This window comes from Pteropus medius, unplaced genomic scaffold, assembly GCF_902729225.1.
Source record: "Pteropus medius unplaced genomic scaffold, Ma_sr-lr_union100, whole genome shotgun sequence".
NCBI classification, from domain to species: domain Eukaryota; kingdom Metazoa; phylum Chordata; class Mammalia; order Chiroptera; family Pteropodidae; genus Pteropus; species Pteropus medius.
In genome coordinates, this window is record NW_024356336.1 from 1,891,553 (window position 1) to 1,906,125 (window position 14,573).

Genomic DNA, 14,573 nt, shown 5'->3' on the forward strand with positions numbered 1-14,573 from the left:
GTTGGATAAAGAAGTTATGGTTCATATACAATGGAATATTACTCGGCCATTAAAAAAATGAAATCTTACCATTTGTAACAATCTGGATGGACCTAGAGGGTATTATGCTGAGTGAAATAAATACCATATGCTTTCACTTAGATGAGGACTCTAAAGAGCAAAAGAAATGAACAAACTGAATGAAAACAGATTCACAGATACAGAGAACAAACTGACAATTGCCAGAGGGGAAGGGGATTGGGGTGCTGGGTGAAAAAAGTGAAGGGATGAAGAAGTACAAATTAGTAATTACAAAACAGTCACAGGGATGTAGAGTTCAGCATAGGGAATATAGTCAATATTATTGTAATGGCTGTACATAGTGCCAGGTAGGTGCTAGCGTAATCAGGGGGATCACTTCATAAATCAAATGTCTAACCATCATACTGTATGCCTAAAACTAATATAAAATAAAAAAGGGAAAACATGGCCAGCGTACCTGCCTTGGACCCTCTAACATGTTCCAAGTACTGCCGAGTATTCACAACAAGGTCTCGAAAAACTCCACTGCACCGTGCCCTCCGCCCTTTTAGCGTTGCTGCCTGTAATTCAGCCGAGAGCTGAAGTTCCCCTGTGTATAAATAAGTGTGAAAGCTGTGAATTTATACAATGAAAAGGGAAATGTAACCAGAAAGGACAATGTTAAACCCCAGCGATGAGGTAAACCAGTCGAGGTTGTCTGAGGTAGAAAAAGATGTCAGAAGGATTTAGACATTATTTTAGTAATGGGTCAGAAAAGGGGAGTGTTACCCAGAAGCCTTTCTCAACACACCTCCTGTCCATATTAGTGGTTGCCTTAGCTCCTCATTCATCTCTGCTCTGTTATTTGTCTGGTTTCTTCAGGTATCTCTTCAGACTACAAGATTCTTCAAAGCAGAAACCTTGTCGGGTTTCTACTTCTTTACAGGCTTATCACCTGGCACCACACTGCCCTCTAGTGGACATCATAAAATGCTCACTGAATGGACAATTCCATGAAACTGGCTTTTGATACAGAACCACTGATCTATCCCTTTTATTAACACCGACCTGGAAAAGCTCTCACACTACATTTTTTTTACATTCTAAGATTCATACAGATTTAAATATTCTGCAAGGTCAATAATTGAATGACAGTGCAATTTTGTATGAAACTACAAAGGACCCCAAAGAGCCAAAAAAAAAATCTTAAGAACAAAGCTGAAGACATCACACTTATTTCAAAATATACTGCAAAATGTTAGTAATTAAAATAGTGTGATACTAGCTCAAAGCCACACCAGTGGTCTAGAAATAAATGCATATAGTCAACTAATCTTCAAAAAGGATGCCAAGAATACAGAATGGAGAATGGATGTCTTCAGTAAATGGTTTTGGGAATACAGAATGTCTACATGCAAAAGAATCACATTGGATCCCATCTCACACCATACTCAAATATCAACTCAAAACAGATTAAAGACTTAAATGTAAGACCCCAGACTATAAAACTCCTAGAAATAAACAGGGAATAAGCTTTATGACAATGGTCTTGGCCATCATTTCATGGATATAATACCAAAAATACAGCCAACAAAATCAAAAATAGACAAATGGGATGTTATCAAGGTAAAATCTTCTGTATAGCAAGGGAAACAGTGACAAACAACTTACAGAAGAAAATATTTTCAAACCATGTATCTGACAAGGGGTTAATTTCCTAAATATATAAGAAAATTGTACAACTCAATAGCAAAATAACAACAACAACAACAATTAACCCAATTTGAAAAAGCGAAAGGACCCAAATAGACATTTCTTCAACAAAGCTATACAAATGGCCAACAGGTATATGAAAAGGTGCTTAAGGCCACGAACCGTCAGGGAAATGCAAATTAAAACCACTATGAGATATCACTTCACATATGTAAGGATGGCTATTCATTTTTAAAAAGGCAAATGTCTGTGAAGATGTGGAGAAATCTGAACCCTTGTATGCTCTGGTAGAATTGCAAAATAGTGCAGCTGATATGGAAAACAGTAGGGAGATTCCTCAAAAAATTAAAAACAGAGCTACCATACGATCCAGCAATCCCACTTCTAGGTATCTGTCCAAACGAATTGAAATCATGATATCAAAGGGATATTAGCTCTTCCACTTTCATTGCAATCCTATTACAAATAGCCAAGCTATCAAAACAACCTAAATGATCATCAACAGATGAATGGAGAAAGTTAATGTGGTCTATCCATATGATAAAATGTTATTTATTCAGTCTTTAAAAAAAAGAAGGAAATCCTGCAGTATATGACAACATGAATGAACCTTGATGACATTATGCTAAGGGAAATAAGCCAGTCGCAGGAAGACACATACTGTATAATTCCACTTATTTAAGGTATGTAAAATAATCAAGTTCATAGAAGCAGAGTAGACTGGTTTTCAAGAGGTGAGGGATGGGGAAATGGGGATTTGCTAATGACCAAGGAAATAATTTCCTGGAATTTCCTAGTTTACTTAGAGTTATTGTATATAAACAAATGTCTAAACGTGAAAAGCAACTACATTGAATTGGCTAATGAATACTGATCTGTTCTTTTTCCGTAAGCCTTAAAATATAGAGGGATAATTCATTGCAGGAAAGGGAGTAGTTGCAAGCTGTACATTCTTCCCATCCTGCCAAACCTCCTGGAAACAGCAAAGCTATTTGTCTAGAAGTTTATTACTGCAGTGTCCCTTCACGTATTAAGCATCCCCTGCCCTTTACCATATCCTCCTTCTCTCTTTTTACCTGGAAGCTGAGATGCTCCTTCTGCTCCTCTTGGCTGGCCAGGCTTAGCCACTTGGCTTTCCTCTTGCGGTGGCTGGAGTCTAGGTTGGATTTGACCAGGTTTTGGGGTCTGCATATTTTTGGAGATAAACAGAAAGGGTAATGTTATCTCTATGTTTGTTCCACGTCCAAAAATTATTGTATGCTTGCCATGCATTAGGTACTATCAGGGCATAAAGCGAAGGACCTTCCCTTGAAAAGCTCACATTCAGGTGACAAAATAAATATAACGAGTTCTGTATATAGCAATAGTATGGTAATTACCGGGAGGATGAAGAAAAAATAGCAAAGTAAGGAAAATTGGCAGTTATTGGGAAGTTGGGGTGTGAAGGGGGCTGGTTGCATTAATTAATGTGGGACAAAGCCTAAAGGCGGTGAGTTAACAAGGTTACACAAGCCATAGATGGAGGCAAGAGAGATCCAAGTTCCTCAGGCAGAAATGTCCAAGAAATAACAAGGAGGCCAGCGTGGCTGAAGCGAAATGGACAAAGCTGAGAGGAGCAGGTAAGGAAGCCAGAGAGATAGCGGGAGGGAGGCCACCGGAAGGGATGTGCCTCTGACTCTGAGGAAGTGGGAACCCTACAGAGTGGTGAGCAGAGGAACTACACGAACCTAGTTCTCTGGTTCTGTACTGAGACCAGGGCAAAAGCAAGAAGACTAGTTAGGAGGCCATTGCAGCATCCAGCAGGGGATGCTGGTGATTTGGACCAGAGGTAATAACAGAAGTGGTAAGAAATGGTCGGATACTGAATATTTTTTTGAAAGTCAAAGACAAGTGTTTCCTGGTCGTTTCCGTGAAGGGTATGTGAGGTAAAGAGAGGAGTCTAAGATGAATCTCAAGATTTTGGTCTGGACAGCTGGAAGAATGGGACTTCTTTAAATTAATTATGACATGTCCGGTAGGGCGAATCAGGAGGATGAGACATCTGTGGATATCTGGGGAGCGTCAGGTAGTGCAGGAGAGGGGTCTGGCCAGAGATATAAATATGGGGACTTGTCCACATAACAAGTAACACGGAAAGCAATGACACTGATAAGATGATCAAGGGAATGAGTACCTGTAGCAAAGAGAAGAGGTCCAAGGACTAGGTCCCGGGCACATCAACAGGGCAGGGAGGAGAACCAAGCAAAGACAAGCCAGCAGCAGTAGCTTGTGAGCAGGAGAAAGATGAAGCATGGGTGGTGATCTGAACACCACACGGAGGGAGTTTCTAAAGGAGAAAAGAGGGCCCAACCATTCCAAGTACAAGCGATGGAGCAAGGAGGAGAAGGCTCGAGAACCGACCTGTGGATCTGACCAAGCGGAGGACACTAGAGATGCCATTTTCGTGGAGCGACGGTGGAGGGCCTGATCGGAGTGAAGGGAGGGAAATGAGAACTGAAGTTCTGGGTTGAGACAAGGTTTCTGCAATCAGAAGTAGAGAGTAAGGAAGTAATTGTGAGGGGAGTGGGATCTGGGAGAGGTTTCCTGTTGAATGAGAGAAAAGTTAGCTGGTCATTTGCAGGTAGAAATGACCTGGGAGAGCAAAAATCTGCTGACTCGGGAGATCAAGGCAAGAAGTGCAGGAGAGATGCCTGGGGACAGAGAATTGGTGAAGGGGCTCAGGATGCAGGTGGAGATATTTTCTTTAGATAGAAGCAGAGGGTTTCAGGAGAGGGGCTGAGGCCAGGTGGGGGACATGTGGTGGAGGAAGATGTTGAAGTTCTGCTCTGATGTTCTGTTTATCTCAGTGACATGGGAGTTGATGTTAAAGGCTGAGAATTAGGACAGAAGAGGAAGGTTGAGGTTTGAGTGAAGCAGAGGAGGAGAAAGGAACAACAATCACAGAAGAGAACAAATGGACTTGAATGGTGAAACGTGCGTGCTAGGCCAGCCCCAGGACCCGCTGGAAATCGGATAAGCAAGACCCCCTCAGCACAGTTGGGTTCTGCTGCACGAAAGCCCCAAGTGGATAGGGGATAAGAGAAGACAGAAATGCACACAGACAGCAGGGATGACAAGTTTAAACCATACTGGAAACTCTGTCCAACTCAGGCTGTTCAAGTACTTTAACAAAGTTGCCTGTTTTGAAGCTGAAGTCCTAAGGAGGAGTCACTAACTGCAGCCAAGAAATTTAGAAGCCTTTCCATCCAGTTGGGATTAAAAAAGAAAGTCTGTTTGCATACATGAAATCAAACGTGGAAGGGAAGCAGCAAAGTGGACACCCAAGTAGATAATGCCTACCCATGCTAGCATCCGTAGAATCTGACTTTTCTCATGAAATTTATTAGTTCTCTTTCATCAGGAGAGAACTCTATACCTGAACTATATTGGCTCAACAACCAATTCTCTCTCTTTTCGGTGGAGGCAGTATCTTTTACATAAAGGAAACATGAATATTGAAATGCTCACTGCTGCAGCGGCTCCAGGGGCTGCAGCGGCTCCGGGCGTAGCAGGTCTGGGGGGTGTCCGACCACGTGCTCTGCCCCGGGCCCGAGTCCTGGCCCTGCCGCTCATTGCTGTCCTGAAGGTGATGACCCTGAAGGGGAGAGGCCCTTAATAGACATAGTTATATTAGACATCTCGATGTATTTGCCTGGTCAGCTTTTTAAAACTATGACTTCAATTAAAGCATCAGGTCCTAACTACACACATTTTCCAATCACACCAACAAGATTGCTGCTAAGTTGTCCTTTAGTAAAAGACAGGGGATCTGGTAAAATATTCATAGAAATTTAAGAAAATTATTGATTTTGATTCCTTTCCCCACACAGACACACAGGACCCTATGGGTCACAGGGCTCACTTGTATGAACCAGGTGTACTGGGTTCTTCTCACCTACCAGGCATCCCCATAGCACAGCCACCTGGACTCTGCCCCACAACACACACACCTAAGCGATTGCAACCTGAACGGGTCCTCCAAACACCTATCTCCAGTCTTGGTTGTCCCACTCCATCTGCACAGCTCACCTACTTTTCTTCCACCTCGGGAATTGGGCTGATCTGTGCACAATGCCCCCACACTCTATGGCCTTGAGTCCCTCTCTCTCCAGCCCCACAGAGTCTTTGTGGGCCTAGAGGTGAAAAGCTTCTTTCCGAGAGGGTTAGTTAGCCTTTCTTGGGACACATTCCTGTGCTCAGGAGCAGTCACCAAGTAGGGGTGGAGGGCGGTGGAGGTAAGACCAGGTTGGCTGCCTTGCAGGATACTTCGCACGCTCAGAAGAGCAGGTGCTAGGCCCACGCCCGCCCCAATTTCAACCCTGCTGGCCCAGCCTCTTCCGGCGACCTTGAGCTTCACCTGGAGGGGATCCAGATCCTCCAGGTCTCTGCCCGCTCCCCACCCCACCCCCCGCTGCCCCCGCCTCCTTATCTCCCCCATCAACCATCCCTGGATTAACCTGCCAGGTGACCTTACCAAATGATGTGTGCTTGGAGCTCCAGCAACTTATGCCCTTGCCACTTAATACTTTAACCAAATCCCCGCTGTTGCCAATATAACTAAATCGTAGCCCCTGTGACTGTTCTTAAATCCAAACCGAGGCTCATCTGTAATGGTCTCCTAGGCAGATCCCTGCAAGCGGAGTCTCAGTGATTTGTAAGCTTTTAAGTAGTTTGAGTCATTTTTTAAAAATGATATTCGTTGTATCAGTCTTTTTGTTGCTTGCTTCCAGGTTTCTATCATTCTTTGGGCCTTGCCACTTAAATTTTTTTTCAATCACTGTCGGTGCTGAGCTGATTGAGAAAGAAAGGTTTCGGTGGTGAGACGCCCAGTTGGAAGAATGCACAAGAGGCAGACATGAGACTGAAATGGCAGGCACCAACTTTATTGTGGGGAGCACAGTCTATTGCAGGGAGCACACTTCTGCTTCTGCTCTTCTGCTCTCCTTTCTTGTGCTCCCCTTCTGCTTTCCAGGGGACTGTATGGCTCCTCATATATCAAAGTACAATAGTGGTGTTCAGCCACACATGCGTGATACAATAAGTTGAATTATGTTTACATATTTTAGGCGCAGGTGCCCTATTACACTAACATAACATTCTAAATTCAGAGTGCTATTCCTAGCCACGAGCCTGGATCACAGCCAGACCTGGGCCCATCCAGGCTTAGGACCCATAATCCCCAGCTCATTCTTTTAATGTTTTTATTAATTGCCTTGTTTTGCATTTAAATCTTTGATGCACGCACTGAATACCCATTTTAATTAAGGGCGAAATAGTTATCTGGCACTTAAAAAATAATCCTAACCTTACCCACTGCTGTGAAATTCCACCATTTTCTTATAGAAACCTGCATGCACTCTCAGCTCCAATTCTAAACTCAATTCTGCACTGTCCATGGTGCACCAGTAATGCAATGTTTCGTTTGCTGTACCTTGAAAATGTTCTAAGGACTAGAAAAGCCTAAATTTGCTAAGCACTTGAAAATTCCTGGCTATTCCTTCAAATGAACTCTAGAATCACTGCGTTGAGTCTGATCATATAACAAATTCTGTTGTCTGTTAATTTTGCATCATATTGAATTTAGACATTGATTTAGTTCCTCCAAGTTGCAATCTTGCTAAGATTTTCCTGGAAAATCCTTGTGCTCATAAGTGATTCCAAGGAAGATGCCTGTAAGTGTCCAGGTTACTGCTGAGATTTAGCGGTAGAAACCAGCTCTGGCTGTCTTCTGGGTAGTGGCCATGCCTATTGCGCATTCCAGTTTGTTTAGGATTCTGGTTCATCTAGTGGAAAGTAACCCAGAAGAGAGGGTGTGGGAGAAGATAAGAGGGTCAGGGGAGAAAATTCTGGAGTGTTAGATTGGACGAGACACCTCCCCGGCATAACTTGTGGACTCGGAATCCCGCCTGGAGTCCAGCCCCATCCTTAAGTGCAGCAGGTTCTCAGTGAACATTTCCTGAGCCTGGATTAGTCACACCTGGACTGTGTCCTTTCAGTGAGTACTTACCTCTTCATGGCACTTGGGACCCAGTAGGTCTTTTTTAATCCCTTTTGGAAAAGTTGTACAATTCTTCTGCCCTTTGGTTTTACAGGTCATGGGATAGATTTATTCCCTGGCACCGTAGACATATATGTCTGTTTACTGTTGGTCTTTCACCAACAGAATGCAAGGGTTATGAGGCAAGGGGGCTTCACCTGTTCTTTCCCTTCTCTTTCTCCAGTGAATACAATAGTGCCTAGCAATGGGTGCTCAATTAATCCATCAAGAGAAAATAAATAGATGGGTGAATGATTAAATTAATAATGGATCTAATGGGAAATGTGACTACCTTATAATTTTTATAAATTATACAATACCACAGAGTTCTAGCATTAGTTCTAAAGGAATGACATTGCAGAAAACTGCTGGTCTTTCTAGTAAAGACAGGTGGGTGGGGATTGGGAGAGAAAGTGGTATTTAAATTGGAAAAATGAGGGTACACAGGCAAAAAGCAGTAGATAACTAAATACAATTTGGGTATATATATTTGATACAATTGTAAATATATTGGATATATACACACATACATTTATGTATATATGTATGTATGTATGTATGTATTTTATACTTGCAATGTGAAAACACAATCACACACCAGACTAAACCAAGCCAACCAATGGAAAAGGATGATGAAATCGAAGGTTAAAAAATACATAGAACTAATAAATAAAATGAAGCAGTGGTTCTTTAAGAAACTGAATATAATAGCCAAACCACCGTGCAGCCAAATTAACACAAAAATGAGAAATCATAAAGAATCTTTGTAAAGAGAATGCAGAAACAATTGCAGAGAAGGGAGATGTAAGGAATTATAAGAGAATAATGATCACACCTCTGCGAATTAATGGAGATAGACTACAAAGAGGCCTGCCCTGACCACCCTACATAACATCACGTTGATCACTCTCTCCCTTCCTACTTCGAATTCCCTTCCCCAACCCTGCCCCTGCCTCTCTGCTTCCATGAATTTGAAAGTAGATCTCACGTTAAATGTTCTTACAAGACAAAACAAAACAAAACACAAGGACATTTGGGAGGTGATGAATATGTTTAGTACCTTGGTTATAGTGATGGTATCACAGGTGTATACATATGTCCAAACACATCAAGATGTAGACATTCAATGTGTGCAACTTTTTGTAAAAGCGAGGATGTGGGGAAGGAGGGAGTGGGGAAGAGAGAATAAAGTTAATACAGTAAATGTTAACTGTTGATGAATCTCAGTGAAGGAAAAGTGGGGACACCTTGTGCTATGCTTATAACTTTTCCGTGTTTGAAATTATATCGAAATTAAGTTAGTTAAAATTTTAAGTGGCTTGAGTGTGGTGGGTGAAGCTTTTGTACATTCAGCAATGCAACATATATTATATTATATTGAAGAAGATAATATTTAACAGGTCAAAAGCGAAGCTTGGATTTATGTCAATGTTATGTTCAAAAGCACCAAGGTCACAGTAAAACTCAAAGGAGTAAAGGAAGAAATAGGGATTTATACCGGTGCCATTACTAGTAGCTGAAAGTGTAAATAAAAAAGCACATGATTCATAAGTGGAGAATTTGTTATCACTAGCTCACAGCTGAGTGCATTTCGTATGAGCAAGCCCATCCTTTGCCCAAACAAAATGGGAGCTCTTAGAATCGCCTGAACCCACCTCTGTAGTAAATATTTAAAAGTTCTGTATTCTGAGAGGACAGTGGGAACCCCCAGCCCTGATTTAAATGCTATGGATGTGTCTGCAACTAAAAATACACAGAGGTTGGAGCTTCTCATAGAATTCTATGCAGCCTCCTAGAGATGATCACTGGGATTTGGGTCTAAAACACTCCCCAATTCCACGGCTAGATGCAACCTCTTAGACATCCATTCTATGGGACAAAGGACCTCATACAGGGGCCTAAAGAAACTATTATGTCTGGGGTAATATAAAAAGGTCATTCTAATAAAGAAGGACCTGTGCAATACAATTATGAAATAGCACATGCTAAAAGTGGAGGTATTTCTGGGACAGTGCAAGCAGGTCAGGTCTCTGCCTCTAGGACAACCTGAGAAGCAGCCCACTGTAGAGATGAATATTCCAAACCTCATATCTCTCCCCATTGAATTGACACAGGCTGCTTTGTTCTCTTTGGAAAATTCTCATGTTGACAGGACCCCATATCAAAGTTCACTGCTGTTTGCCCTGTGGATGATAAAACTAGTTGATGAACTAGGTAAGTCCTCACCATGGGCTAAATGAAGAGTAGTATATGTGGTAGTAAAAGAAGAGCTTGGTTCTCTCCTAAAAGGTAACATCTGGGTATTCAAAGCTTCCTTAGCCATAACCAATGGCCACGCCATATGGTCAAACGGGCTCTTGTGTGGTGTCGGGAATTTGATTATGAAAGGCCCCATGAGAGTCTGGGAGGAGGATAAATGTGGGCTGTGTCATTGCCCACCAAAATAAGGTGACTGCTGGAGACCCGGATGCCAAGGTGGATGCCTTTGCTCAGCCCCGGGAGGTGGCCACTGGGGTACCTGATATAAGTGAGCAGAATGGAGTCCAAGTCATGATGAAACCTCTAAAGAGAAAGGCAGTCTCTCTTGCAAACGAGGTAATAAGTATTGGGGAGGATATGGAGAAACTGGAACCCATTCGTGACTGTTGGTAGGAATGTGAAATGGTGCAGCTGTTGTGGAAAACAGTACAGAGGTTCCTCAAGAAATTAAAAATAGAATTACCGCATGTCTAGCAGTCTCATTTTTATTTCTATAATTAAAATATATGAATATATATCTGAAAGAATTGAAGCCAATATCTCATTGCAGCATTTTTCACAATAGCCAAGAAGCAGAAGCAACCTAAATGCCCATCGACATATGAATGAATAAAAATAAAACATGGTATATATATACATTGTGGCCATCCTAATGGTTATGAGATGATATTTCATTGTGGCTTTGATTTGTATTTCCCCTAATTATATTAGAGTTGTTGGCCATGTTTTTATATGCTTATTGGTCATTTGTCTTTTTTTTTTTTTTTTTTTTTTGCCTACAAGCAGGGCTGGGCGGGGGAGCTGAGACAGAGGTTTTAAAAACCAGTAGTTCTCAGGACTCAGGGCCCATGACACCCTGAACTTTTTTCTATCAGTTTTCCCCCATATCTTTCCATCAATTTAAGTAACTCAGAGCGGTTGTCTTTTCTGCCCCAAGAGCCTTGACTAAGATCTGCTTCATAAAACAGTTTTATCATTTCTTCTGTGAATTAACAATCCTATATCCTTATATGGCATTTACACCAAGAGTGTCTATAAACACATTGTCATTTGATTCTTACCCTCACAGCTGCACTGGAAGACAGACAAGTAGAATTAACACCTCCCCCGTTTTACGAATGAGAAAACCGAGACTTGGGGTTAAGGAATGACGTTCAGAGGACAATGGCTGTGGAACCAGACCCAGGACAACCCTAGCAGGAACATCCTAGAGCTCTCAGAGATCGTCTGGAAGAAACACTTTTCTCTCCTACCTTCTCTAGGCCTTACCCATAAGCACAAGCCCTGAGCTCTATGCTCCCCATTCCTCTTGCCTTCCCTAATCTCTTCAATAACAATGTTCACACCAACTAACTTCAGCCCCCTGGTTATAGCTGATGGAGCAGATATGGTCACCTGACCCAGGATAAAATCAATTCATCAGCTGGGATAAGCCGATCAGATTCTGAAGTCTGGAAACTAAAGACTATTACTTCTTGAGCATTTTCTGTGTACCAGGAATAGCACTTGGCATCCATTTCATTCTCACGACAAGCTTAATTAGATTGATAATATTGCCCCATTTTATAGATGTGGAAACTGAAGTTCTGGAAGGTTAAGGGTCATCATCAAGGTTACACAGCTTGTAAGTAGCTGAGCTGAAATTCGATCTTTTATATGTCTGACCAGAGACTGTGGTCTGAACTCCCACATGGTGCTGCCTCCCTTAGTAGACCCCACTTCTCCCTCAGCCACCCTAATAGTCAAGTCTTTACTGAATATGTAGTTCCCCAAGTGTCTCATACTGGTTGTCACCTTCTACCTTTTGTACCCTCCCTGGATCTGCTACTTCCTACCAGTCAGTCCTTAGACTTGTTACTCCATCTCTTTGACCTTGATTTCCTTATGTGTAGCATGGGAAACACACTGTTTGTAACACTAACTTCACAAGGTCAATGTGAGGATCAAGTGATGACTGTGAAAGCACATTTATAAACTTTGGCAATACTCGCCTCAACTACCTGTAGATTCAGTGCAATCCCTATGAAATTCTCAAAAGCCATTTTTGCAGAAACGGAAAAGCTGATCCAAAACTTTAAATGGAATGTCAAGAGTCAGCAAACAGCCAAAACAATCTTAAAAAAGAAAAACAAAATTGGAAGATTCACACTTCTCTATAGTAATCAAAAATGAGGTACTAAAATAAGGATACCTGTATAGATCAACCCAATAAAATTGAGAACACATAAATAATCCCGTACATCTATAACCAATTGGTTTTCAAGAGGCTTCCTAGGCCATTCTTTGGAGAAACAAAAGTCTCTTGAGCAAATGGTACTGAGACAACTGGATATACACATGCAAACCAAGTTGGACCCTTATTTCACACCATATACAAAAGTTAACTCAAAATGGATTGGAGTAAATGGACGTAAATGTAAGAGCTATAACCATAAAATCTTAGAAGAAAACACAGAGGCAAATAGTCATAACCTAGATATGACACCAAAAGCACAATCAACAATAACAACAACATACATAAATTTGACTTCATAAAATTTTTAAACTCTTGTACACTATCTCAGTAGGCCACTATCAAAAAATAAAAAAGAGAACCCACAGAATGGGAGAAAATATTTGCAAATCATATGTGTAATGAGTCTAGTATCCAGAATACATAAAGAATTTGTACAACTCACCAACAAAAAGACAGTCCAACTTAAAAATAAGCAAAGGACTGGAATAGAACAATCTTCAAAGAAGTTATACAAATGGCTTACAAGCATTAAAAGCTGTTTAATATGATTAGTCATCAAAGAACTGCAAATCAAAATCACAAGGAGATGCCATTTTACACCCACTAGGATAGCTATAATTTAAAAAAAAAAAGAAAAATAAGTTTTGACAAGGATGTGGAAAAACTGAACTCCTATATTGCTGGTAGACGTGCAAAATGGTGCAGTCACTATGGCAAAGAATTGGAGGTTCCTCAAAATGTTAAACATAAAATTACTGTACGATCTGTGTCTTAGTTTGGACCACTATAACTAACTACCCTACCCTGGATACTTATAAACAACAGAAATTTATTTCTCACAGTTCTGGAGGCTGGGAAGTCCAAGATCAAGGCACACTTCCTGGTTCATGGATGACCATCTTCTTGTTGTGTCCACACATGGAAGAAGGAGCAAGCAAACTCTCTGGAGTCTCCTTTTTAAGGCACTAATTCCATTCATGTGGGCTCTACCCCCATGATCTAATCACTTCCCAAAGACCCCACCTCCAAATACTATTACATTGGGGATTAGGTATCAACATATAAATTGGGGAGGGGGGACATTCAGACTATGGCACCCAGTAATTCCACTCCTAGGTATATACTCAACTTAAATAAAAATATATGTTCACAAAAGAACTTTTGCACAAATGTACACAGCAGCACTATTCACAACAGCCAATCAGTTGAAGAGTGGATGAACAAAGTGGTATCTCCTTACAATGGACTATTATTCAGCCATAACAAGGAGTGAAGTACTGATACATGCTATAACATAGATGAATCTCAAAAATATTATGGTATGCGAAGGCAGCCAGACATGAAGGCTACACATTATATTATTCCATTTATGTGGAATGTCCAGAATAGGCAAACTCATAGAGACAGAGAGCAGATTAGTGGTTGCCGGAATCTGGATTGTGGGAGGGTAGAATGGGGAATAACTGATTAAAGAGTACAGTTTCCTTTTGAGGTGAGAAAATGTTCTGGAAGTAGAGAGTGGTGAAAATTTCACATATCGTGAATGTACTAAATTATACTGAATTGTTCATTTTAAAATGGTTAATGTTACATGAATGTTACCACAATAAATTTTTTAAAAAGCTAGAATCTGGGATGAGGATGTGAGAAGGAAATCAAGACTCTTCTGGTTTCCTTTAGGGAGTTATAGACTGGAGGGGCATTAGCACTCACTGTGTTTGTCTCCACTGCATCCTTTCTCTTCTTTGTCTAGGCGTACTCATTCCCGTCCCAGGAATGAGTACGCCCAGACAACTGTTCTTCCATGTGCCTGAAATGAGCTTCTCCCAACTCTTGGCCTGACTGTCACCCTCTCCATTCATGTCTCAGCCATGCTGTCACCTCCTCAAACACTCTTCCATAAGCCTGACAGGCTCCTTCTCATTTCCTTGGGGTCCCCACCCCATGGACACTCACTATCACTCCAACCAGTGTGCATGCTTCATAGCATTAAACACAATCTCATATTTTATTGATTTTATCACTTGCTTATTGTCTGTCTCCCATAGCTCAAATGTTAACTCCATAAGAAAAATGTCATGACTTATTTATACCATATCCCTGATGCTGAGAACATGGTGTGCTCTCAAAAAAGACTCAAACAAATGAGTGAAACTTACCTGAGAAAAATCAGAAAAAAATCCAGCCTTATCTAAGAGAAACCAAGTAAAGGTAAGATTTGCTGTTATTATCTATCTACAGGAAAAGTGAGATTTATTTTTGCCTCAATTTTAGACTTGAAAATTAATT

At 41.2% G+C, this 14,573-nt stretch overlaps 1 protein-coding gene across 1 annotated transcript in view; it reads right to left on the minus strand.

The window, feature by feature from the left end:
- Positions 1–14,573, minus strand: part of PIWIL3 (piwi like RNA-mediated gene silencing 3) — a 41,119-nt gene that overhangs the window by 22,686 nt on the left and 3,860 nt on the right. The window contains exons 2-4 of the mRNA XM_039861838.1: positions 5,221–5,347; positions 2,766–2,869; positions 479–581 (exon numbers count right to left, since the gene is read on the minus strand). Of these exons, the coding sequence (XP_039717772.1) occupies positions 479–581; positions 2,766–2,869; positions 5,221–5,347 (334 nt within the window). The remainder of the gene's footprint in view (positions 1–478; positions 582–2,765; positions 2,870–5,220; positions 5,348–14,573) is intronic.